The sequence below is a fragment of the Phodopus roborovskii genome, unplaced genomic scaffold (genome assembly GCF_943737965.1).
Source record: "Phodopus roborovskii unplaced genomic scaffold, PHOROB, whole genome shotgun sequence".
Lineage (NCBI taxonomy): Eukaryota > Metazoa > Chordata > Mammalia > Rodentia > Cricetidae > Phodopus > Phodopus roborovskii.
Genome location: NW_026126651.1, coordinates 5,473,165 through 5,500,038, shown reverse-complemented (window position 1 = coordinate 5,500,038; position 26,874 = coordinate 5,473,165). Strand labels below are relative to the sequence as shown.

The following is a 26,874-nucleotide window of genomic DNA, read 5'->3' as shown; positions in this document are numbered from 1 at the left end:
CCTCGTGCCTGTTTCTGTAGATCCGAAAGCTGCGGCGGGAGCTGGATGCCTCCCAGGAAAAGGTGTCGGCGCTGACCACCCAGCTGACTGCGAATGTGAGTGCACATTCGTGTACACACGTGTACAAAAACATCTACGTGCATGCGTGGTAGGAGCCAGGGGCAGGGTCAGGGGCAGGACTGAATGGGAGCCAAAGATGAAACTGTGCGCAGGAGGCAAGGCTGGGGTGGAGCTGAGGGTAGGACCCAGTGGAAGCCAGCAGGGAGGGTATGACAGGGCAGGAGCTAGACACAGGGCAAAACCAGGAGGAGAGACTGGAGGTTGGACGGGAAGTAGCCATCTGCCCCCTGAGCATTGCCCTGAGGCCCTGGGTCTCTGGACACTCAAGAAGTAACTCTGGACAGACTTTGAAGAGTCCCCCATGGAAAGCCTCACCATCCCTGGGGAGCAAACAGGGAATGGGATAGGGGGCAGGTGGGGGGCAGGGGAGGAGGGAAGGGAGAGGGAACTGGGATTGACCTGTAAAACAAGGTTGTTATTCACTTAAATTAGAAAAATATAGAAGTAACTGTGTGGGCTTTGGCCCTGAGGACGTTGATGCCAGGTGAGGGGCTTTGGCCCTGAGGACGTTGATGCCAGGTGAGGGGCTTTGGCCCTGAGGACGTTGATGCCAGGTGAGGGGCTTTGGCCCTGAGGACGTTGATGCCAGGTGAGGGGCTTTGGCCCTGAGGACGTTGATGCCAGGTGAGGGGCTTTGGCCCTGAGGATGTTGATGCCAGGTCAGGGGCTTTGGCCCTGAGGACGTTGATGCCAGGTGAGGGGCTTTGGCCCTGAGGATGTTGATGCCAGGTGAGGGGCTTTGGCCCTGAGGACGTTGATGCCAGGTGAGGGGCTTTGGCCCTGAGGACGTTGATGCCAGGTGAGGGGCTTTGGCCCTGAGGACGTTGATGCCAGGTGAGGGGCTTTGGCCCTGAGGACGTTGATGCCAGGTGAGGGGCTTTGGCCCTGAGGACGTTGATGCCAGGTGAGGGGCCAGCAGCGTGGCTGGGGATGCTCTCTGCCACATCTGAGTCTGACTCTTAAGTGTTAGCTCATTTCCCTTCCTCTCTGAAGACCGTGGTCTTGAGGGAGGTGGGAACACAAAGGCACCGATGGGGAAGGAAGATAAGACAACCGTGGCTTCATGATAAGTAGCTAGTGTTCTATAATTGCATCGCACACAGCGCTCGGCACCGCCGGCCTACGTGCGGGCCCACAGCTCTTTCTAGTACCAGCAACACCGGGCCGTGAGTCCAGCCGCTAGGCAGGCAGAACCCTTGCCACCTTCCTGTGCCAGCTCAGGCACGGTGAACAGGTTCCCCGGGGCATGACCCTTCTTGCCATAGCGATGAAGGTAGCTTGGTGGTCGGTGGGAGGGAGTCAGGAAGGGTTATTTTCCCCAGAGGATGTAACACCAGAATTGGTGTCCTGTGGAAGGGTGCAGCATCCTAACCAAAGTGAACAGCTGTCGCAAGGTGGTGGCTTGTCTGGCTAGTACCTAAGGCCAGCAGTGAGAAGGGAGGCATGGAAGGCGTCAGTATAGAGGAAAGACGAGGGACCCATGAGCGTCTGAGCTGTCGGGCGGGGCTTCGGGACACTGCCAATGTGGAGGCTAAGCTTGCTATTTGGACCAGGCAGAGTCTGGGAGACCCACGGCGGAGGGGTCTGAGGGTGAGGCAGTGAGCCAGAGAGGCTGAGGCTCTGAAGGCAAAGCCTGAGGTTTGGAGAGGTGCTGGGTGGCTCCAAGGCCAGACTTTCTCCCCAAGAGATTACAGCCCAGCCTCGGAGCAGCACAGATCAGGGTACCAGAGCCTGTCACAGGGAACGCACTGAGAGACCTCACTGAGTTCCAGTGGTGGAACCCACTTCAAAGGCTGGCCTCCTTTGACCAGGAGAGTGAGTCAGGGCTCCAGAGTAGTCATTTACCTGGGGTTCTTACCCTGCCTATTCCTGCTTGAGCCTGGCTGACTCCAGGCTCTTTCAAATCTGCACATGAAGCGTGAAGTGCCCTTAATTACAAGCCCAGGAAGCATAACCTTCATCATTGCTCTATCTCCCAAGTCCTGGCTATTTCCCCAAACCTTGACCTGCCAGGCTGCTACGTGCTGGGCATTTCTTTCTTTCTTTCTTTCTTCCTTCCTTCCTTCCTTCCTTCCTTTCTTTCTTTTAAAGATTTATTTATTTATTATGTATACAGTGTTCTGTCTACATGTATCCCTGCAGGCCAGATGCCATTATGAGGTGATTGTGAGCCACCATATGGATGCTGGGAATTGAACTCAGGACCCCTGGAAGAGCAGCCAGTGCCCTTAGCCTCTGAGCCATCTCTCCAGCCCCTGGACATTCCTTTCTTTTCACCACCCTCCTCATCATCAGTATGGTTATCCAAAGACCATTATAGGGCTGGAGGGCTGGCTCAGCTGTTAGCAGCATTCACTGTTCTTCTTGAAGGTTCCTAACATCCTTGTCAAACACACACACACACACACACACACACACACACACACACACACACACTAATAATAACGATAATGATGATAATAATACATCTAAGAAATCATTAGAAACAGTCTCAGAGCTGAATTTTCAGGCCTAGATTCTTCCTATTCAAAAAGCTGCAATGGTATCCTGAGTATCTTCTAATTGGAAAACCCCAATGTATGCACCTGAGTCCAGAACTGAACTGAGACCCAGACAGTGACCCCCCCTGCCCCCAGGAAATGCTCCACGATTTGAGGCGGTTATCAAGTGCTGCCCTTGACTCTTCATCTAGTACAAGTCGCTTTGCTTATCAGTGACCTTGGTTGGGTTAATCGTACCAGGAGCCCTATGTTGGCCTGTGGCACCCTAGCCTCTGTGTTAGAAGGGCTGGAGTAAGGCCCCTTATATTTTTCCAAAGCGTGTTGCACCCCACAAAAGCTGCTGAGTGCAGCGTTGTTTTAAAGTAAACATTTAGTCTTACCACAATCCACCCTCCACCTCAGCCACTAGTGTTTTTATTATCTGCCATCTCTCTCGGAGACCAAGCTGTGTTTGTTTTCCTAGGACAAGCTACTCCGGGCTGCCCTGGCTGGTGTTTTCTTAGCTCTGCATTTGTTTTCCCTGGGAATGTGAGAGTGACACTCGGCGCTCGGTGGGAAGGCTGTTGTATTATGATGTGCAGCCCTGCTAGGCCCTGCCTGCCCTGTGTTTTCATAGCCGTACTCGGGACACAAAAGCAGCCCTTTTACTCCGCCAGCCAAACTGGATCTCTGACCGTTCAGAGCTAAGCGGTTGCTTTCTGAGCTTGCAAACACACTTTCACAGTTTGAGTAAGCAGTGGTGTTCCTGGGATTATGGTGACCCTGGATGCAGATGCAGAATGAAAATGAATGCAAGTCATCCCATTTCAAATCCTTGCTGTGCCGGTGAGGACAGTGCACTGACCCTGACCCAGTCCCTCTTCCCACTGTGTCATCTTGAGTTGATTGGCTTTAGTGGTACGCTGGCCCAATGCTAGGGAAACTGAGGTAGAAGGGTGCCATCTCGTGGCCAGCCTGGGCTATATATACATACATACATACATACATACATACATACATACATATATATATAGTGACTACCAGGCCAGCCTGAGGAAAGATGGGAGACTCTGGCTCAAAAAGGGGGGAGGGGACTGCAGAAATGGATCTGCAGTTAAGAGCGCCAACTGCTCTTCCAGAGGACCCAGGTTCAAGTCCCAGCACCCACACAGAGTCTCACAACTGTCTATAACTCCAGTTCTAGGGGACCTGATACCCTTACACACACATACATGCAGACAAAACACCAATGCACATAAAATAAAGATAAATTACTTAAAATATTTTTGCCCTCTATTCAAGTTAAACTAAAGAACAGAGGCATTTTCTCCATCTCAGATATATAGAGTGTAATAAAAAAGAAGCCATCCGGATGCTGTGTTGGTGTGTCTGCACGGTGACAGCAGAGGGTGCTGGCTTGTCTTCTGGCTCAGTCCCAGCAGCCTGTCGTGATGACGTCTAGAGAACAACGGTTGAGTTACTCTGCAGCTCTCCCCTTAGGTTGACATCCAGGTCCATTCCACAGCCCGTGTACCCTTCTCTTGGGGCACTGACCACCTTTCCCTCTGGGTTATAAAAACCCAGTGGTCAGGCCTCACTCTCTAGACTCTCCTCCAGCCTCTGGTCCTTCACCTCCATCTCAGCAGGAGCAGTGAACCTGTGTCCTCTGTAAGAGTAGCAAGTGCTCTTAGCCGTCTTTTTAGCTGTCTTTCCAGCCCAGTAGACTTGCTACTAAGGACATTCTCAGATTTCCCCATTACCAATCAGTAATGGCACATCAAGTGTTCGTCATTGTCTCGTACAAACAGGCTTAGTTTAGGTTTAGGCACAATAATCTCTTGACCCTGACACTGAATTTCTCAATTCCAAGATATACATTGGTCTGTCTATCTATACATTAGTTTGTCTGTCTATCTATCTATCTATCTATCTATCTATCTATCTATCTGAGACAGGCTCTCTCTATACAGAGCAGACTGACCTCAAATTCACAAAGATCTGCTTGCCTCTGCCTTCCAAATGCTAGGATTACAAGTAAGTGCCACCATGAATGGCTGTTATTTTTTGTTGGTGGTGGTGGTTTTGTTTTGCTTTGTTTTTCAAGACAGTGTTTCTTTGGATAGCCCTGGCTGTCCTGGAACTCACTTTGTAGAGCAGGCTGGCCTTGAACTCACAGAGATCTGCCTGCCTCTGAGTCCTGAATGCTGGGATTAAGAGTGTGAGCCATCACCGCCAGACTATTGTTTTGTTTTTAAAATAGATTTATTTTACGTTTTAGTTGTGTGTGTGTGTGTGTGTGTGTGTGTGTGTACGTGTGTGTACGTGTGTGTACGCATGCACGCGCACGCTCCAGTGCTTTCAGGCACCCACTGAGACCAGAAGAGGCATTGAAATACCCTAGAGCCTAAGTTACAGGTGGCCATGAACTGCCTGGCATAGGTTCTGAGAGCTAAACTGTAGTCCTCTACTCCTGTAGACGACCTAAGTTTAGTTCCCAGAACCTGGATGATAGCGATCTGATATTCCCTTGTGGCTATCTAGACACCTGCGTGCATATAGTAGTATACTTGCATACACAGATATCCATACACAGAAAATAAAAATAAATACATCTGTAGAAAGAAAACATGAAACAGGAATCACAATTAGATATCGGACGGAAAGGTGGCTCCAAGAATCAAGGCAGGAAGGCGTGATTTGTTTGATGCCCCCAGTTTGAACTCAGAACCCACAAGGTGGAAGGAAGGAGTTCTTAACAGCAGGGCTGTCCATCCAGCCCAATAGACGCAGATTTATATCGTTACATTGTAGCATCTGAAGCTTGGATGCATAGTCTATTTATAGCCGGCCACTTTTGATACTTTTTCTGAGCTCTGTATAAGATGTTGCATCTGGTGTCTTGTTCTAACAAGAGTAAATCAAAGTGTGCAGGAGCCTGGGGGAGAATGTCTCCCCTGGGGGGAGCTGGGAAAGTTCTTCATCCAGGCAGCAGATGGGCCTTTCAGTGGCTTTTTGTTAATGAGGATTATAACAAGGAAAATAAGCCAGCCACTTTGTCTGTTCATTCTACAACCCTGCTTCCCATGAGCCTCTGCTTCCCATGAACTTGGTAATTAGTGAACCGTAGATCCTACTGCAGTGTGCTGTGGAATCGGCCGTAAACCCCAGTCACGGACCCCATGCCTTTCCAACGACAATCTCAATGTGTGTTGAATGAAGGGGACTTGCGGGAGTGAGTGTGTGTGAACCAGTAGACCCAGACTAGTGGTGTCACATGGTGTCACCAGTCAGACATTAGCTAGGCAAGGGGTGGGTAGGGAACCGGTGCCCCGCAGGGGGATGAATGCTTGAGGAAGAAAGATTTGAGCAAGGGCAAGGCTAGAGTAAACGATCCCAGAGAGGTGATAGGCTGAACCTGTACAGGCCATGTGATGAGGCTCTAATAAGTTTTTGTCTTGAGAACCCAGTCCCCCTCAGGGCGCTCTGGCCTTGCAAGATGACATCACCGAGGCCTCCTCTTCCCCTCCAGGCCCACCTCGTGGCAGCCTTTGAGCAGAGCTTGGGAAACATGACCATCAGGCTGCAGAGTTTAACTATGACTGCAGAGCAGAAGGTAAGGCTGGGGCTGGGTGCCATTGCTTTTTTTTTTATCTCAGATAAAGATGCAGATTTTAACATACGTCTTAGACTAATAGGGTTTAATGTCAAGAATAGATCTGTTGGGTAAAATATAGCCCCAGATCAACCAAATGTTGGTCCTGGTATCTATCCCCTGTGGATCTTGTGGTCCTGGCCACTCCTGTGGCATCCTGTTCTTCCTGATGTCCTTACACTGAGTTCAGATCCAGTCCCTGTATGAGACACCTCTGTCTTGTCTCTACCTTTGCTCTGTCCAGGCCAAAGTTGTTCTTTATGAAGCTGGTTTGGGATTTGGGGGCGGGGAATGTACCTGTTAACACCTTTCTTGCCTTCAGGATTCAGAACTGAATGAGTTAAGAAAAACCATCGAGCTGCTGAAGAAACAAAACGCAGCTGCCCAGGCTGCCATCAATGGAGTGATTAATACGCCAGAGCTCAACTGCAAAGGTAACAACCGCAGACAGCCTCTCCCAGTACAGGGTGCAGCCCCCTGCTGGAGGGAGAGAGTCTGTGACTGAAGCTATAGACCCAAGGGGTGGGTACCACAAAGCAGGCTTTTCCATCTGCTTGCTTCTGGCCACTGCAGAGATGGCTAGTGTAGCGCATCCTCTTCTCTGATAAATCTTAAGGAAGGAAGAAATAGGTTTCTTATGGAGAAACACCCTAGTGTTTTGTAGCTTTTCTCACGCCTCCATGATTATTTGTACGCATATTGGAGAAGTAGGATAATGGGTCCATCTCTCAGTTGCCATAGGAAACTGCCCTAATCAATTGTTGGGCTTTGGGTGTTTTTGGTTAGCGGACTTGCGGGTAAGTTTTCTCCAGCAATACCCATTTGAACAGCACCCATGCTCCGGGCAGTATGGGTACCTGGCAGTTAGAGAAGGCTTTCCCTGGCTTTTCAACACCATGCCAAGTGCTCTCCTTTTAAAACTTGCTCACTTTCTTCCCACAACTACATTATGAGGACCCTTCAGGCCCTTTGGTCACTGTTGATGGTGGCCAAGGGCTTCAGAGGTGATGGTGGCTTTCCAGGCTCAGAGGTAGTTGGGAACAGAAATGGGGCCTGGAGCCTCAGGCCTTCTGCTCTACAGCAAGCTGTCTTTGATCAGAGACGGTTCCATGCGTAGGACGAAAGCTAGAAGCAACCACAACTTCTCCCATCTCTTGTTATTTCTGTCATGGCCTCCAAAGCAGACTCTGTGCCTACAAAGAACAGCGATGGAGTTCCTACGGGGAATACATGTTTAGAAGCATGTCCCCGTCGTCTGTCAAAACAGAGAGCAGGTGTTGGGGAGTGTTCCTTAGGCTTTCTAACCTCCATTCTGTAGAGTGGCAGGTCCCATGTGAAAGAGGGCATAGCCATTATCAGTTGTAGGCTCTTACAACCAGCATCGGGGCATAGAGGTATCCCTCAGTGCAAATGCCCTGGAGTCCGACGAGGCCATTCCTGGGCGCAGAAGACCGGATTCTAGGGCTCGAGGGCCGACACGCCTTACTTTGCTCTCCAGGAAATGGCAGCACCCAGGCTGCAGACCTACGCATCCGCAGGCAGCATTCCTCCGACAGCGTCTCCAGCATCAACAGTGCCACCAGCCACTCGAGTGTGGGCAGCAACGTAGAGAGTGACTCGAAGAAGAAGAAGAGGAAAAACTGGGTGAGTGCACGTCCCCAGACCCCACCCCCCGGGGACGGAGTGGCTTCCTCCTGACCTCAGAGCCACAGACAGACCTTGGAGGGTCGACCCAAGGAAGTGGGTGGCTTTTTACCAAAGCCGACCCTGTGCTCAGCAAAGCCGCGGCACCGGCCAAGTCCCACGCTGTGGTTTTTCTCCTCATGAGACTGTGTGACGTGCCCGTCTCTCATTTCATGCGCATCTCATTTCTTCCTCATCTTCCACTGGCCACAGAGTCCGGAGCTTAGTGAGCCTCATCATTCCCATTTGCTGTTTTGCCCTTGGTCCTGGGGATGAAACTCGGGGCCTCCCGCCTGCTCTCCACTCCTGACCTTTACCCCTCCTGCAGCCTTTGGCAAAACTACTCATAAGGAGTTTCTTAGCCAGTACCAATGGTTATCTCAGCCTTAACCTCAGTCCTTATTTGTTTACTTATTGATGCAAGGTCGTATTCGCTAGATAGGCGTCTAGGTGGCGCCATACTCGCTACGTAGACCAGGCTAGCCCCGGCTTGCAACAGTTCTGCCCTTACCTCCCAGTTGCTTAGATCCCAGGTGTATAACCACTACAGGCCTGCTGTTTATTTATGTGATTGCCTTGGATAATATCAAACCAGCATCCTTACTGAAAATTTTGTAAGCACGTTCGTCCTATGGAGTCTGTTTCTTAGTTAGTGTCAGGGGTTAGGGGCCCAAGCTCAGGCTGGTGCCTCGGAATTGAGTCTACCTAATACCGTCACTGTCCGTAACCCTAAGATGCTCCTGGATTATCTGTCTGGAGTGCCGAAGGCTGCTTTCTTTGCTCTGAGAGAGCGCTAAGCCCTTTGCACAGTTTCTCTGCCGCTGTGGTAACGCCAGGGCAGTGGAGAGGTGTGTCACTCATCAGGGACGCCGTGAAGCGGCCAGGCTCACCAAGCCCCGCTGTTGCCTCTGGCACTGTCCTTTTTTCTTGGTGGCATCATGTCCTTCATCCCACGTGCATCTCGCTCTTCTTGAATCATCTTGGATGGGTGGCGAGGTCTAGTTAGCAATAGGGTTTCATGGCCCTGGCCATTGGTAACTCGCCTTGGGGGTGAGCTACCAGGCCATCTTCACGTCATCCTCTTACTACTCTGATTAGTTTTTTTTTTTTTTTTCCCTTTACATTACTAACAAGTTTTTCTTAGCAACTTGTTTATTGTCGTAGCTAGAGAAGGTTAGCCATCTCTAATATGCAGTTGATACATGTAGTCTGTTCAGATTCTCAGAAACGATGAGAGAATTGTCTGTGAATGATAGATACAGGGCCAGCGAGATGGTTCAGCAGGTGAAGGCATTTGCCATGCAATCCAGATAGTCTGAGTTTGGTCCCTGGAACCCACATGAAGATAGCAAGAACCGACTCCATGAAATTGTCCTCTGCCATCACACACATCATGTCTGCATGGTGGCACACTCGTTACACCACCCCCCATCCCTGCATAACACATACACACAATAATAAAATAATCAACAGCAAAAATAATAAAATTTAAGAAAAGGAAAAACCCTGGCTGTTATCTTCTAGCCAAGAAATGGAATTTGTTTATGTTGTTTCTAGACAATTCTCACTTCTCCATGAAGCTAGGAAGGACAGATAACAGACATCCTCAGCTAATCTCTGAAGCTTGATTCTGTCTACATTTTGTAATCTCCTCTTTCACTTGGCACTTTAGCTGTCTGGCGTGCGTGGCAAAGTCTGGTTCTATGACTACTGTTTGCAAACAGGAGCACCAATAGACAGCAAGAAAGCAGTGGACTGGGGTTTGCCCACACATCCATTAGGAAGGGCCTCATGACTCGCAAGTGGAGAAATCCCTGGAATATAACTGTCAAAAGGGAAAAAAGGTCCCCGAGAAGGAAATGGCTCCCAAAATACCTATTTTGGAGGCAAAATATCATTATTTTTGTTTGGAGCCTAGAAAAATACATGCTGGTCATGGCCCTCGGGGAATTGTGTTTAATTCTCATGTTCCCGCCAGAATTTCCATGTCTGCCTCAGGGGGTGGGAAATGGCCTTACCCCCTTTCTGGTTTTCCCAATGTAGTTAATGAGTTTCGGAGAGAGCTGTGGAATTCCTGAGTGAAAGGCGAGGTAGCCATGGTCTGTGCTTGTTAGATTATGTTCCTCGTGGCAGGAGAGCAGGGACCCCCCCCCCCAAGTGGATACAGCAAAGAGCTGTGACTACTGAAGGAGCAAATGCAGATGCCAGTCCTCCATTGCTGAGGACACAAGATCCGCCTTCCTGCTGCTGCTCCAACACAAGAGATGGGTGGAAAGAGGCAGGGAGGTGATCAGACAGACAGGAGCCGCAGGGAAGCCCCTGCAAGGGAGGAGATGCTGGGAAAGCCCAGTTGTGGGGACCCTCAGCTTGCTCTTCCCTCCCTCTCGTGATGGAAGAAGATGTCCCCGCAACCCGTGCTGTTCAAGCATCCCACCCCCACCAGAAGCCTCTGGGTGGTGTTTACTATGAGCCATGTTGCATCTGAAAAGTCATCATCTTCCCCCGTCAGTGGCTTTCTCTGTTAAAAATTTGTCTTTTTTCCTTCCCCTTCCCTGTTTTTGCTTGCATTTTCTCTGGCAGGTCAATGAGGTAAGCGAGACCGAGTTTAATATCAGATACCAAGCTAACCCATCCATTGATATGACTAACCTCATCCGCATCCGTCCCCCACATCTGAGCATCCTGCTTTGTTGCTGTGTGGCCTCATCTTCCTACATGCACCCGCTGAGCCAGGCTCTGTCTTGCTGTTAGCATCCATTCTGGAATGAAGAATAGGCATGGAATGCCCCCCACAGGCCCATCCCGAGCTGCCAATGCCAGATAACTGCCCTTCCCCGAATGCACTGATTCCACAGAGCTGCTTGGTGCCTTTACCATTGATGGGGGAAATGTGGTTCAGTTAATTGCTCTTTTGTAAGCGTGTCTCTACCCAGGCCTCACCTCTGTGAAGCTAACCATCTTGTGTATTTAGTTGCGCAGCTCCTTCAAGCAAGCTTTTGGGAAGAAGAAGTCCCCCAAGTCAGCATCCTCACACTCAGACATCGAGGAGATGACGGATTCTTCACTGCCTTCCTCACCAAAATTGCCACACAACGGATCCACAGGCTCTGCCCCGTTGCTGAGGAATGCCCACTCCAACTCTCTGTGAGTCTCTCTAACAGACAATACCTTTGACTCCTGCCTTAGTTAGGGTTTCCATTGCTGGGAAGAGACACCATGATCACGGCAACTCTTATAAAGGCAAACATCTAATTCAGGTGGCAGCTTACAATTTCAGAGGTTTAGTCCATTGTCATCATGGTGTGTGGGGGGGGGGGTGTGGTGTACTGCAGGTGATGGAGAAGGAGCTGCTACATATTGATCTGCAAACCACAGGAAGTAGACTGCCTGGGCACAGCTTGAGCATATATGAGAGCTCAAAGCCCGCCTCCAACAAGACCACACCTACTCCAACAAGGCCACGCCTTCTAATAGTGCCACTCCCATTGGAGACCATTTTCTTCCACACCACCACAGCTCCTAAGAGCCCTCCTTTCTACATGGGAGTCCTGTAGAACAGTCCCTGCTTCTGGGAACTCCACCAGGCTTCGCTGTACTAAACTCTGCCTGATCTTCTAATGTTTTCAGACTTTGGGGAGGGAGTTTGGGGGGTCCTGAGAGAGGGAAACCTGAAGTTGCATCAGGGTTTGCCATTGTTCATAATTCGAGGCTGCCGTTCATCAGGCTGTTTAAATTCTTTTTGCCTATCAACTGGGGTACTATGGTCCTCATCTCACGCTGAAGGTTGAGCAAGATAAACAGGTACAAAAGAGTGAATGGAGAAGGTTGTGTGAGTGTGGGAAGTTTTTAACTAAAATCCCTGCTTCTCCGGGGTAGGCTACTTAGGGTGTACATTTCTCTTTTGGTTGAAATATGGTTTCTGAGGATAGAACTCAGAAGTTGAAAGGACTCCGGATCTCATAAAGTGATTCGTCCCAAGAGCCACCCCTCAGGGACACTTAGTGCCTCTCTCTTTGGAGGCACAGCAGATTTGCTAAGGTATGGCTGCGCCATTAGTGACACAGAGAAGAGCTGTCAGCGCTGGCGCCACCCTCCATGGTGATTCTCGCTTTGTGTCAGCCCTTCATCCCTGTGCCTCACCTAAGACCACAGGGCTAGAGAGCCCAGAGCAGCGGGGACACGGGTATCAGCTCAGAACCTGACACACTCGGCTTCCTGTAGCACTGAGAAAGCATCCCCCCTGAGGATTTGCAGCAGGCCTGGCGTCGCTGGTGAAGAATTGCCTAACAAGCAATCTGCCAAGAGTATCAGTGAGATAAGAGAGTGCGTAACTGGGGACCCGTGGTCGTGGCCAGAGCAGCCACCGAGAGTAGGTCAGAGCAAGGATGAGATTCATCAGGGACACCGTGGGTTCGCCGCTGGTTACGGTTACAACGGCGGTCTGTGTATCTCCTCCCCTGGATTCTTGAGGGAGGCGATTATAGACCCTGTGCATGGAGGTGCCTCTGTCTTCCATCCTTCCGTCCTTCTGTCCTTCATTCCCAGGAGACCGCATCTATGCAGCTGATCCTGAGTCTGCTTAACCAGCAGCCTCCCCAGGGCTGTGGCCTGCCCCGTGTCCCTCGCCCTACCCAGGTGCCCAGCGCTGGCTGTAGGAAATGCAGATAGGCTGGCACACTATGTGAAAGACAGGATGTCGAAGGCAGCACATAAATTAATTCATATCTTTGAATACCCCTTAGTGGAGCAGAGGGTCTCCACGTGACCTCTTCCTCCTCTCTTGGGAGGAGCCCAGTGGGAAGGACCTGGACTAGGAAGGAGGCAGCATTGAAGAGCTGGTCCAGTATGTGTCCCTGTCTTGTTGTATTCTTTTGAATGGGAGAAGAGATGAACCTGAGAATGTGAGCCCCCCTCTCATGACCCAGGGTGTATCCAGCCCGGCCGGGAGAAGGGCATGCGTACAAGGTCCCGTGGGAGGGTTTTGTGGGCCAGCCTCCAGGAGGCACCTGGCTGCTCCTACAACTGCCCACTGTCTGGAACCCAAGGCCCTACTACACCCTTGCTAGAGAATAAACATAGAAGGCAATGGGCTCTGGTGATCGAGGGTCAGCCTCACACTGAGCAAGGCTGCCTTCCCAAGAAGCCAACAGTACAAGCGCCCAGTGTGGGAATCGCTGATAGGGCTGAGGGAGGTCAGGTACCCTGTGTGGGAATCGCTGATAGGGCCGAGGGAGGTCAGGTACCCTGTGTGGGAATCGCTGATAGGGCCGAGGGAGGTCAGGTTCCCTGTGTGGGAATCGCTGATAGGGCCGAGGGAGGTCAGGTACCCTGTGTGGGAATCGCTGATAGGGCCGAGGGAGGTCAGGTTCCCTGTGTGGGAATCGCTGATAGGGCCGAGGGAGGTCAGGTGCCCTGCTTGGGTCAGGATGGTCAGGGACCAGCATGGTGGCTGGGGCTGGAGATGCTGTGACATGCAGAGCTCTGAAGTCGGAGCATTGCCGAATCTGATTTTAAGCGTGACAGTGAGGTGCAGAGGAATTTTAGGCAGAATAATCTCAAATTCGAACTCTATGGAAAGCAACGTAAGACGTCAGGAGTAGAGGGAGGTCATAAGAGGTAGCAGCATTTCCCAGGCTCTTCCATCGTACTCCTGTCCTCAAAGCCTTTGCCACTGCTGTGGCCCCTGCCCAGCGTCTCTGGAGTCAGATGATGGTGGGTTGCCAGGGAGGCATTCAACGGAGGCGTCAGCCAGCCTGGAGCTCCTGTGTGTGTCCATCTGGGAGCTTTCAGTTGGGTGGAATGGAGACGGGGAGCAGGGGGCAAGGACCGGCTCTGATGCGCTGAGGTTCAAAGTTCAGGAAGAAAAGGCAGAGCAGCCTACGATGTGGGAGGAGGCCCAGGAGCAGACGGAATGCCTGCATGAGAGAGGGAATCGAAACCTGGCCGCGCGCCGCTGGGTGGCCTGTCAGAGAGGCATGGAGCTGCAGCGTCAAGCACCGGGAGCGGCATGGCGCCTTCCAAACCACTGTCCCCATAGGGATGGGCAGGGCTGCCCCTCCCTCCCCAGCCCTTTTCTTACATTCCACAGCCCCCCGTGGACATTGGAGATGTTGGTTTTGGGTCTGGTTTTCCAAAGGGTGGGCTGAGGGCAAATACTTATTTCCAACCTTGAAAGGTTTATAAAAATGCCCAAATGTAGACTGGAGAGGGTGTTCAAAGATGAAGCCAAAAGCAAGAGGGGTAGGCGTGGAGAAACCCCTCCTCTGCGGGTGAAGGGTGGCCGCTGTGAGGAGGCCACATTTCCCACACCCCACACAATTACAGTCGGGTGTGCCACCAGCCCACGTCTGGAAAGACCGAGCGAGATGATAGAATAAGTGCTAGGCAAAAACAAAACAGAACAGAAACCCAGCCCATACGTCAGGTCACTTTAGTTCATGGTCTCTGAAGGAGAAAAACCTGCTTTGATTGCTTACTGGGAATAGTCCAGCAACCTACAGTTCTGCGACCCTCCTTCCCTCCAGAGTTCTTCCTGAATTGTCACCGAGTGACCGTGGGCACGATGATGGCGCCTCATCCTCCCCATTTTAGAACTGGAATCATGGCTGTGTCTAAAGTAGTAGAATAATGTGCTTCAGATACCTCCAGAAAACACTGCTGCCTACTGGGTGTTGGTGGGTGGGACTAGACACTAGGGATGATTCAAGAACAGTCTAGTCCTAAAGGCTTTAGTGCCAAGTAGAGCCAGGCAGGGAAGGAACCAGGGGAAAGAAGGCACATTGTTCTTCCCTTTTCTTTTTTTTTTTTTTTTTTTTTTTTTTTGTTTCTCTGTGTCACGGCTCTGGTCGTTCCTGAAACTTGATCTGTAGACCAGGCTGGCCTCAAACTCAGAGATCCACCCGTCTCTGCCTCCCGACTGCTGGGATTAAAGTCTAGCGCCATCACCACCCGGCTTTTCTTCCCTTTTCTTCTTGTGTCGTTTCCTGTGGCCGTGGCCCCATAGAATGAATCAGATGAGTTAAAGACGAGACATCCATTTAGCTCACAGTTTGGGTGCATATGGCAGTCCCTGCTGGGCACCTTTGGATGGCCTTCTCGCTGGGTCATTGCATCCTTGGGGGATGGAGGGGCTTCCCACCTCAGGCTGGAGCAAACCTGATTACTTAAGCCCATCCTTCATCTCCTGCCAAGCCACTCATTCAGTCCCTGGGCCCCACTCTCAGGACCTCATCTAACGCTAGCTGCCTCCACGAGGCCCCACCTCCAACCATCATTAAACCTCAGGCTGAGTTAGGGAGTAGACAGATACCCTGTCCCTTTTCTGGAGGTCCTGACTGGCCACGCCTTGGAAAGCAACCAGAGTTGTATATTCATAAAGTCGGCACCGAGAGAGCTTCCTAGAGACGGACAGGCCATTTGACAACTCCTTAGCTGAGTTCTGAGTAGAACAAGGGAGCAGACCCAAAGCTTGCAGGGCCTGGAGCCGACCTAGCATTCTTAGCAAGACCTGGACTCCAGAAGCGTGACTCTGTAATTGTACCCTACAAACTGCAGGCTGCTCCAAGCACAAAGCTGACTGGGTGAAGGGCCTTTCCATTTTTTGAGCTCTTGTGCTTGGTTGGTTTTTTTGTTTGTTTGTTTGTTTTGTTTTGTTTTTGTTTTTGAATTCAAGAAGGTACTGAAGTTGACACGCTCCCTCGGTTGTTAGCGACTTTTTTTTTTTTTTTTTTAAGACAGGCCCTTATTCTGTATCCAGACAAGTCATGATCCTCCTGCCTCAGCTACTGAAGATCCCAGGCAGGAGCCTCCCACCTAGCTTGCTAGGTGGTAACTTTTAAAAAGTAGGAAGTGGTTTTGTTCCTTAGAAACAGCCCCCATCCGGGTCAGTTAACCAGCTCTGGAAAGACAGTTTGTGTTGGGATTCCTGCTAGCCTCTGCATCTCCTTGACTGTCTCTCCTCTGACCGTCTTCTGCTGGCAGCTGAGTTGCCCCCTCGGCCTGCTGCACGGGTAGGTTTTTTTGGCCTCCAAGCCAGCGCCTGACTCTTAGGGAGTGGCAGCCATGGCTGCCACCTCCCAGGCCAAGCACTCTGTCTCTCCACAATCTTCATCCCCAGCTCTGAAGCCAGGGAGCTTAGGGTGGTTTTGGAGCTTTGGTTTTCTGAGTTTTTTCTTTCTCAATTCAAATCTTTCCCAACCACCCAATATCCTTCTAGAAACCATAGAACTGTATTTTAGTAGAACTGGTCCTTCCAATGGCTACAAACTTAACCACAGCTTTTAAGGTCTTCTACTTTGGACTGAATTGCAAGAGTTCTACTAAGACCCCTAGTAACTCAACAAGGAGCCCTGCCTTGCTCCTTCTTGAGTAGAGTAGCCACACTTTGATCTACTGTGACAAAGTGGTCCAGTCTTCCTAGACACTGTGAAGAGTGTTTTCAGAATAAAATGAAAAGTCAGGTTAACTCCATCCACTCATACGTTCAGATCACCTTCCTTTCCCCCACCCCACCCTCATTTTCCCAGAAGAAAAAAATAGCCTTTGCTCTTGAGTTTCTGACTTTGACTTTTACATCGCTTCTGAGAGGGACGAGGCTGTCTCTGTCTGCCCTGGGAAGTGCACACACCCCAAAGGTTACTGCTGCCATCTACCAGTTCCCAATTACCCTCTGTTGTACATCAGGGAGAGATACAGCACAGCCTTCTGGTGACTACTGCTCTGCATAGGTTCAATAACAAAATCTATGTATTTTAGATGCTTTGGGTATGATCCTCTTGAGAAAGCAGTAGATGCCAGAGGAGGGGCCGATATGTCTAAACACGCAGCAATGGCTATGATAGTGCCGAACACTGTGGTGATTGGCCGGGACCACTCTCGGAGGGGGGAAGTGGATTCGGTCGCAGCTTATTTTGTCAATGACCTCGTCTTTCCTTAGAATTTCCGAGTGTATGGACAGCGAAGCTGAGACAGTCATGCAGCTGCGCAATGAGCTGAGAGACAAGGAGATGAAGCTGACAGACATCCGCCTGGAAGCGCTCAGCTCTGCCCACCAGCTGGACCAGCTCCGGGAGGCCATGAACAGGATGCAGGTGAGCAGGCAGAGCTCGGGGAAGCTGCAGAGTGGCAGCCTACGGGGAGAGGGGTACATGCGGGTGTGATGGCCACTGCTGCCTCCCCCCCCCCCCCAGTCTTCACATTAGATCCCTGTGACTCCACACTGCCTCCTCCTTCAAAGGCGGTCCCCTCTACCTGGCCATCGAGCCTTCTAGCTGCCCTGTCTACTATTAGCTCATTCTACCTTCCCCAACGCCACCTTCCACGTAGACTCGAGTGGAGCTGCGATGAGTGGCTTTGGGTCCCCATAGTCTGTCGCATGCTATTACTTGCCTGCTGAGCAGCCTCTGTCTATGCAAACGGGACCCTGCCTACAAGGCTCCACCTCATCCCAAACCTCACAGTGTCCAGCAGCTGGAAGAGCCAGTGGCTTCCTTTGAAGGTGGTTACAGACTGGTTCTTGCAAGCCCCACCTTCTGCTGTGGGCGGAAGGCATCCCAGTCTCGTGAGCTGCGTTTTGTACCAAGGCTTTGCTTTGCTTGCATTAGGTTCTTTATGGACAACTGTAGAATGACAGACTCCTGTAGAGTGTGCTAAAGGTGACCTCACTGGAGAGCAGCGACCCATAGAACATTCCCTGGAACTGTGAGAGGCTCTGGGATTGGCGAGCTGCTCTGTAGTTAGTGTGTGCAGGATTTACACTGCATGCCCTTCTCAGAGGCACGAAGCAAGCAGCTCCCTAATGCTCTGAGAAGTTTTAGAGCTGAGAAATCTGCCACCCTACGTTCTCAAACCTCTTTGGTTGCTGGACTCTTTGACACTGGCCACACAGTCAGCAGGCCCTGGCAAAGGCAATTTCTGAATACTCCCTGAAGACCAATTCTCCAGGAGGAGGGGCCAGCCCTGCCAAGGTCTTGAAGGGCAGGGAAGGTGGGCCATGCTGTGGAGTCTCCCCAAGGGTGTGCCTGATTGCAGCTGGCCTGGCTCCTGGTCCCTGCAGATTCTTCCTCTAGAAAAGGCACGTTCCATTCACTGCATCTATGTATTAAGTCCATTTCTCACTCACTTTTTTGCAGAGTGAAATTGAGAAGCTGAAAGCTGAGAATGACCGGCTCAAGTCTGAGTCTCAAGGCAGTGTCTGCAGCCGGGCCCCCTCTCAGGCGTCCATCTCTGCTTCCCCAAGACAGTCTTTGGGCCTCTCCCAACACAGCCTGAACCTCCCGGAGTCCACCAGCCTAGGTGAGCGGCTAGCAGCCTGGGGGCCAGTCCAGTCCACTAACCCGGGTAAGCGGCTAACAGGCCAGGAGGAGAAGGTCAAGTCCAGCAGCCTGGAGCAGGCCATGTACACCAGCCTGACTGAGTGACTCACAGGCTGGGGACAAGCCGAGTCTATCAGTCTGGGTGAGCAAGTCATGGGGCTCTGGGCAAACCTAGCCCAGCAGCCCGGGTGAGTGACTCATGGGACCCGGGTAGCTGGAGGCCTGCAGCTGGCACTCCAGTCTCCAGGATGAGCAGGTCCACAGATCTGATGCTGAGGTAGCAGGCGTGTGTGCATTTGGGGTGTGTGTGTCTGGGTGTGCATCTGCTACCAACATAAGCCCAGCCATTAGAATATTTCATGCTTTGCTCCAACACCCTAAATTCTTCAGACCACGAGCCCACCACGCTGAGTTCTGCCCAATCCACCCTAAGAAGTCCATCTGCAGGCCCAATGCTCACGTAAGCCTCGGTAGCAGGCGCTACAGAGGCTTTCAGCCTTCTGGCTCTTGGGGTAGACTTCAGGCTGGCACCTCATCCCAGAATGCACCTTGAGTTTCCTTTGTGAGCATTTCAAGGCTGACGCTTTTATTTTTTACCCATGATGCTGCTGTTGCTGTTGTTTGAGTCTCCCTCGCCCTTCCATCCGGCAAGACGCCTTGTCAGCCTGCTGGCTCCCTGGTCTTCCCACCATTGGTTTCTGTGATCGCATTATCCATCCTACCCTCTCCCATCCCCCCCCCCACCGTCCCTGCACCCTGACACCTGGGTTGTCCTGCTGCTGTGCCCACAGGCAGCAGAGGTGTCCGGAAGCAGCTTTCCCGTCCCCACGTGCCTAAGGCTGTTGATGTTTTCCATTCGCAGACATGTTGCTGGATGACACTGGTGAATGCTCGGCTCGGAAGGAAGGAGGCAGGCATGTTAAGATAGTTGTCAGCTTTCAGGAGGCAATGAAGTGGAAGGAGGTCAGTCGGCTCCCTCTCCCTGCTCACCTGTCCCTTCCCCAGGTAGAAATGGCCCTAGCTTAGCAACTGAAGGTGATGGGAGACACTAACGCCTTTCTTGACATCACAGTCTCCCTTGCTCACAGGGGACGCATTCCAGCACCCAGGGGATGCTGACGCGGTACAGTATACCGGACCCAATACACGCTGTGCTATACTATACATGAGTATGCATGATGGCGTTCCATGTGTAGATTCTGTAGGAAGTTAACACGGGGAGCTTTGTGATGCAACTCAGTAGCCAAGTGTTTGCTAGCATGCACAAGGCCCTAGGTTCCATTCCTGGCACCACATTCGAAACAAAACAGAAAGAAAAGAACTTTTAAAGGTAAAGTAGAGTCCTTATGACAATATTCTGAAAACAGAAAGTGAGACCTCTGCTGGGTGGTGACCCACAATCCTCAGCAGCCCCCTGGCCCACACTCCTTGGTAGCCCTTATACCCACAATCCTTAGTGGTTCCTCCTGTACCCACAATCCTCAGCAGTCCTTATATCTACACTCCTTAGTGGTCTCTCCTGTACCCATACTCCTTAACTATCCTATGACATAAAGAAAGCAAAGAACACTTCGTTTCTTTGTTTAAAAGAGTGGTAAGGCTTGCTAAACAAACAAACAAACAAAAAACAGCTTAACATTGTACTTTTAGCACTAGGAAACACTAATGCTCTCAGAAATGGCTTTTCTGGCCCTGTGGTAGTGGTACGTGCCTTTAATCTTAGCACTCCGGAGGTAGAGGCAGGTGAGTCTCTGTGAGTTCAAGGCCAGCCTGGTCTACAGAGCTAGTTCTAGGATAGCCAAGTCTACACAAAGAAACCCTGTCTCAATAAATCAAAAAGTAAAAGAAAGAAATTACTTTTCTGGGCTTACTATTTTTCTGACGTATATCCCAGGCAGCTATGAATATTTTATTGGTAAAGCAGAAGAGAAAGCTGATTGGACTTAGCTGGCCTGGGGCCCATTGCTGTCTCATCAGAGACTACAGACATCACATTCACCAAGCTGAGTCTAGGGAGCACAGGGGGCTCAGGGTAGGGTGGGTAGGGTATCCGGAGTCACTGATGCTGGACACTGGTGGTCTTCTGGTATGGTTTCTGTTCTGATGTATACTTGCCAGAGACTACTTTGAAGCAGAGATGGAGGGCTACAAGGTGAGCTATATTTTAGTGGGTAAGTCCTGTCGGGTGTTCTGAATGACCTTGGCCATTTATGAAAATCGGAAAAGGCCTCCTGTATTCCATAGAATTTCTAGCCAGCCTGGTATAGTTTCAGATAGTTAGGAAACCAAAATACCTGTGACCAGATATTTCTCTGTCAGCTCTGTCACTGACTGTGTTGCTGACATACAGATGGCTTTTACAGCTGTCTGCCTGGAAAGGCAGCTCAAGAACCCAGCTAACAGAGGCCTAGTGCAGGCAGGTCACATCCCTTGCTGACCCTCATTGCCATGATTCTCAATCCTCATAGCTGGCATTTTCCCAGCACTAGAGCCATTTCCCCTAAAGCTGTTGTTCTGGGCCACTGCAGCATACCCAAGTGGTCACTGGCCACGGCATTATCCCTATTATGCAGCTAAGAAACCCAAGGCCGCAGCATTATTCCCATTATGCAGCTAAGAAACCCAAGGCCATGGCATTATCCCCACTATGCAGCTAAGAAACCCAAGGCCACAGCATTATTCCCACTATGCAGCTAAGAACCCCAAGGCCGCAGCATTATTCCCATTATGCAGCTAAGAAACCCAAGGCCATGGCATTATCCCCACTATGCAGCTAAGAAACCCAAGGCCACAGCATTATTCCCACTATGCAGCTAAGAACTCCAAGGCCACGGCATTATGCCCACTATGCAGCTAAGAACCCCAAGGCCACGGCATTATCCCCACTATGCAGCTAAGAACCCCAAGGCCACAAGGCGCGGTTGAAGTCAGACCCTGCCACTCCTGCTGACTCTTCCCTGCTGCGTGCCTGCACTCGCCCGCGCACCCAACCCCATCCCTGTCCTAACTACATCCTCACAAGCATGTGAGGTATTAAAAACCCAGCAGAATGGAATGTTTCCTCGGCACCCTTTCACTAAAGTGATCAGTTAGCCCCTGTGGGTGTAGAAGAACAAGAAGTTGGGGGGGGGGTAGTTGTTGGCAGTCTTCCCAGAATTTTACTAATGTTATGAATTGAGCGTGTTTTAAGTTTTGATGGAAGAAAAGTAATAAATACTGTTTTTAATTATAAGAAGTCAGGCTCACACCTTTAATCCCAGCACTTGGGAGGCAGAAGGTGGGAGGTTCTCCAAAAGGAGAAAGGAAGAAAGAAAGAAAGAAAGAAAGAAAGAAAGAAAGAAAGAATTAGAAACATTCTCTCTGAAGTTATAACAACATGACAAATGTTATTAAATAAAAAGGAGAAGCAGTTGAACCTAGATACATGTAACTTGAGAAAGTACTGTTTGTCTGAGTCTGTCCAGCGTAGCTGAGTCAGGCAGTTGAATCATGGAAGCTTCCTGGAAAAGGTGAGTGGTTCTTTAGGAAGATTTGAGAATGGGGTGCCAGCAGAGAGAAGCTGGGGGAAGATGTAGTCCAGGAGGATGTGGATGCCATGCCCTGTGCAAAGCAAGCATCCTGCTGATGGTTCCAGGAGCCAGAGAGGCTTCTCAGTCTCCCTGACCCTTTGCAGTTTTACCAGAGCAGGGATGGGGTTTCCGGCTATTGTGTGCCAGCTGAGTTGTGCCTGGCGTGGAAAGGGATGGGGGGGGGTTTGCTCTCTTCTGGAAGCACTGGAATGCCCAGGCCTCTGCTCAACCGAGCCAGAAGACAACTAGCTGCTTCTTAACCTGCGTGTGTCTCCTCGCCCTTAGGATTCCAGACCACACCTATTCCTTATTGGCTGCATTGGAGTTAGTGGCAAGACAAAATGGGACGTGCTCGATGGGGTGGTTAGACGCCTGTTCAAAGTAAGTGTCTCAAGAGGAAAACCACAGCAGTGGATGGAGAGGGAACTCTATTTCCTGAGCCTACTCTCTCCTTGTCATTAGGTTGTTAGGACTTGTCCCCTGGTCCTCCAAGGCATGGAAGGATGATGGAATGGGACTGGCCATTCTCTGTCATCTGCCCTTGGCAATGGCGGGCCAGCTGGTAAACATCATTTCACACTGGTGTCCCTAGAGCTGTGTCCTGGTCAATATGATCACAGTCTCTGACCTGGGGAATGAAACCCAGGCAGCATACTTTTGCCCTTTGGGCTGCAGATACAGGACCAGCACCCTATACCAATCCTACAATCTCTGGTGGAAACATCCCACCAGTAACCAGTGTCAAGGATACCAGCATGATCACATCGCAGGACTGGGATTTGCCATCTCAGAAATGGCTAGGGAGTAGCAAAGTGTACTTTGGGGCTCAAGATGATTTGAAAGAAGCTTCTGATTTTCTCTTATGTCCCCAAATAAATCAGCAGTACTTGGTATTAATCGCATTTCCTGAGTAGTAACAATAGCCTTTACCTCTTATGCCAGAGACCACACTAAATCCTTTGTTGTTCCATTTACCGACATGCAAAGCAGCCGGATGCCACCAACTTAGGAGATCAGAGGTCTAGCTCTGTCATATTACCAAACCTGACTTGGCTATTGCTGTCTCTTCTAGCATGTGGGTCAAGTGGCCTCTCACAAGGGAAATCCAGTTCTTTCTTCTTTTTAAAGAATGTGTGTCTGAATGCTTTGCTTACATTTATGTCTGGTGTCCAATGGCCTCAGCAGCCAGAAGAAGGTATGGGATCCACTGGAACTGGGGTCACAGATGGTTGTGAGCTGCCATGTGGGTCTGGAAACTGAACCTGAACCCTCCAGAAAGCCAGCCAGTGTTGTTCTTAACTACTGAGCCATCTCTCCGCCCTCAAAACATTTTTGTTTTTGATTTTGTTTTGTGAGAGAGGGTCTCATGTGTAGCTCTGACTGGGCTGAAACTCACTCAGTAGACCAGGCTGGTCTCAAACTCACAGAGCTCCTCCTGCCTCTGCCTCCCAAGTGCTGGGACTAGATGCATATGCTCTCACATCTGGCCTGGATTTAGTCCTTTAGACTGAATATAACCATCATGGAAACCAGACAGGAAAGGCTGGGACGGACCAGTTATGCCTCTTTGGCCAACACCCAACTGTCCCAGTCCGAGGTGTGCTGGGATGAGAGAGGCCGCAGTGTAGGCTAATCTTAGGGTTGCAGTAAATAAGACCACTGAGGGCTTGGTACTAAAACTTCCATCAGCCGTTCTGTGGTACCATACAGCCCAGAACATAGCATCACTGACTTTCTGGTTGCTGAATTAGCCATTTTCTTTACCTGACCAGAGCATCTAGGGCCGAGGAGATGGCTCAGTCAGGAATCAGCTTGCCTTGTAAGCCAGAGGGCCTGAGTTTGCTCCCTCAAACCTGTATGGGAAAGCTGGGTACAGTGATGTGTGCCTGTAATCCCAGTACCGTGGCGGCGGCGAAGGTGAGTCCCTAGGGCTCTGTGGCTGCCAACCTAGTTTACTTGGCAAGCTCCAGGCCTGTGAGAGACCTTATCTCAAAAAATAAGGTGGAGGGTGCCTGAATGATGACCCCAGAGGTTATCCTGTCTGCACACACATGCAGCTATGCACACATACAGGTGACTTAAGGAAAGAAGGTTTTCTTGTTTGTTCTTTGTTTTTCTCGATGTTTAAGGATATGTTCCATCACGGCAGTGAAAGCATGGGAACAGGTATGTGAGGTCATTGGACACCCACAGTCAGAAGCAGCGCTAAGTGATACTACCAGCTCCTCTTGCCTTTTTCATTCAGTCCCAGGCCCCAACCCAGAGAACAGTCCTGCCCAGTTTTAGGTTAGGTCTTATCACATCAATTAACCTAATGCTTTAGTGGTTTGTCTCCAGGTGACTAGCCATCACAGCCACGACCCAAGGGACACTTTGCGAACAAATCCCTTGTTTTTCTCTTGAAGCTGCACAGCTGTTCTTACCCAGAAGCAGCAGCAGGCTGCGCTCTGTTTTTGCTCGAGCCAACATGGGGGAAGGGAAGAAATTCCCTGTCAGCTACTTTTTATGAATTATTTAGCGCCATCCACAGACCCTGATACCTTCAAGTTTCCAGCCCAATTTAGGAAAAGCTTCCTGGCTTCCCATGCTTGGTTCACCCGGATTAAGGCTTCGCGGTATTGGTAGGGGCTTGCTTTTTCCCACCCGTAAGTAAATAAATCTGTCTGTTAAGAGGCCTGGGATTCAAGGCTGTTTTTCCCCAGAGTGTGTGCCACAGCTTAATTTCCATTCAGGTGTCATCTGAGAAAAAGAGGGCACCCGTTATCCCCCAGTGAAAATGGTTCTAGCCAGCTCTCTGATGGGGGCCATGCTTTATGTCTCCAGGAATACATCATTCATGTGGACCCGGTTAGTCAGCTGGGGCTGAATTCAGACAGTGTTCTCGGCTACAGCATCGGTGAGATCAAGCGCAGCAACACCTCAGAGACCCCTGAGCTCCTCCCTTGTGGCTATCTGGTGGGAGAGAACACCACCATCTTGGTGACTGTCAAAGGTAAGTGGCTGCTAGCTGAGCAATGGTGGCGCACGCCTTTAATCCCAGCACTCAGGAGGCTGAGGGAGGCGGATCTCTGAGTTCAAAGCCAGCCGGGTCTATAGAGTGAGTTCCGGGAAAGTCAGGGCTACATAGAGAAACCTTGTTTTGGGGTGGGCGTGGGGGCTGGGGGACTAAGTGGCTGCTTGCAAAAGCTGGGGCTTTCAGGGGCCGAAGTATGCCTGTTTTCACTGTGCATGTGGGTGGTTTCTCTTTCCTCTTTTACTTCAACCAGTCCTACGTAAGCACATTGCACCATCAGGAAACAAATCACCCCACTTTATTGCTGAAATTAGACATCAAAAGGTCCCATTAGCCTTATGACTGAGATGATGAGAGACTAATAACTCCTTAATAGTCCTGTTGAAATGGCACTTTGTCAAAGCATCGAAGGGTGCTTGCCAGCCAGCCTTGGGCATGAGCCCATTCCACAGATGGAGAAACTATGACGTACTAGAGGCTACAGGAAAGTTGCTGCAAGCATCCTGATAATATCACTCTTGCCCACATACCCGGCTCCCGGAGCTTTGAAAGCCCAGCTCCTGGATCTGTTAAGTCCTGGGTATCATGTGTCATAGCCTTCCATTACTTGTGCCTGTAGACTCACGGTGGTCTCATAAAGCAAAATGCTTTCAGTATGATTTCTAAAAGCCCCATAGCTTTTAATACTCCTAAGACTCCTTAAAGAATCCCAAGTCTGAGTCTCCTCCGAGATGCAAGGCAAACTGAGAGGTACTATAAAAAGTAAAACACAAGCTATATACTTCAAATATGCAATGGCACAGAATTCCCATTCTGGAATGGAGCATGGGCTATATAGCAAGGGATCTTTGGGCCAAAGAAAGACGGAACGTAGCGAGTTAAAGAGCTAATCCTGCAGCTACATATCAGGTATCTTGGGCTTGTGATGGAATCAGCTGGGCTCCAAGGACTTGGATAGCCCCGTGCCCCAGTTTTCCTGCCTCAGCACCCACAGTCTCTCGAATCAGGTCCACTCCATCCCTGAAGCTTTCGTTGGTGGGTATCTCATGATCTTGGTGCCTGCAACATCCTGGGGTCCCCCAATGCAGCTTGTGCTACCCTCCCGTAACTTCATGCATTGACGAAGGGATTCTCCGTGCAGAGTCTTTGCCAGATTGTAGCAAGAATGACCTCTTGACTTCCTGACAGAGTCGTGCTCTGCCCCGGCACCCCAAAACATCACGAGCCATGCTTTCACTATCCACATTACTCTTTCTGGCTTTCCAAACTCCTACTGGAATGGCTCACTAATATCTGCTTACTGCCTTCTTGTCCTTTCCTATCCTGAAGCTCCAAGTGCTTCCACACTCCTTCTGCAAAGCAGTTCATGAGCCCTGAGAACCAGTTAGTAAAGTTATCATACCAGCGGCCCTCCTCACCACCCCAGTTCTCTGCCGCTAGTCACTTTTTCTAGTTGCTGGGATAACATGTCTGCCAAAGGCAGCAAAGGGAAGGAGGCATCTGTACTGGCATTGGCTTGAAGGGATATGGTCCACAGTAGCAGGGGACTCACACTGGCAGATGGAGGGATGAGTAAACCGGGCAAGCAGGATGAGCCACCAGGCATGTAGAAAGGAGAATTGGGTAACAGGAGCCCCCACGGAACGGAGCCAGCTACGGCTCAAAGTACATGGCATCATGGGGCCACACACTGTCGCCTTCTTCTTTCACAGTGAGCACTACAAGCACCAAGGGGTAAAGCTGACCTGTGTGCAATGTGTGACAAGATGTCCACCCCTATGGGACATAGGGCCTGGGCTGTAGTGACTCTGTGTGTGTGTGTGTGTGTGTGTGTGTGTGTGCCTTAATGGAATGTGTGCTTGGTGTGTGTGTTGAGGATGTGCAGGTGACACAGAGTGGCTGTGCAGGGGCAGAGGACAACTTTCGGGAACTGTCCTCTTTCTTCCTCCTCATGTGAGAAGTCCCAGGGATTGGACCTGGAATCTCGGGCTTGGTGGCAAGTGCCGTTACATGCTGAGCCATTTTGCTGGCCTGTGAGTTTGCG

The 26,874-nt window shown here is 50.6% G+C and overlaps 1 protein-coding gene across 2 annotated transcripts in view; it reads left to right on the top strand.

Moving 5' to 3' along the window:
* Positions 1–26,874, top strand: part of Nav2 (neuron navigator 2) — a 329,324-nt gene that overhangs the window by 287,388 nt on the left and 15,062 nt on the right. For both annotated transcript variants that reach the window (XM_051174388.1, XM_051174387.1), the window contains 10 exons: positions 21–95; positions 6,130–6,213; positions 6,575–6,686; positions 7,751–7,896; positions 10,907–11,079; positions 16,871–17,024; positions 18,066–18,228; positions 19,111–19,211; positions 22,103–22,198; positions 24,641–24,809. In XM_051174388.1, coding sequence (XP_051030345.1) covers positions 21–95; positions 6,130–6,213; positions 6,575–6,686; positions 7,751–7,896; positions 10,907–11,079; positions 16,871–17,024; positions 18,066–18,228; positions 19,111–19,211; positions 22,103–22,198; positions 24,641–24,809 — 1,273 coding nt within the window. The remainder of the gene's footprint in view (positions 1–20; positions 96–6,129; positions 6,214–6,574; positions 6,687–7,750; positions 7,897–10,906; positions 11,080–16,870; positions 17,025–18,065; positions 18,229–19,110; positions 19,212–22,102; positions 22,199–24,640; positions 24,810–26,874) is intronic.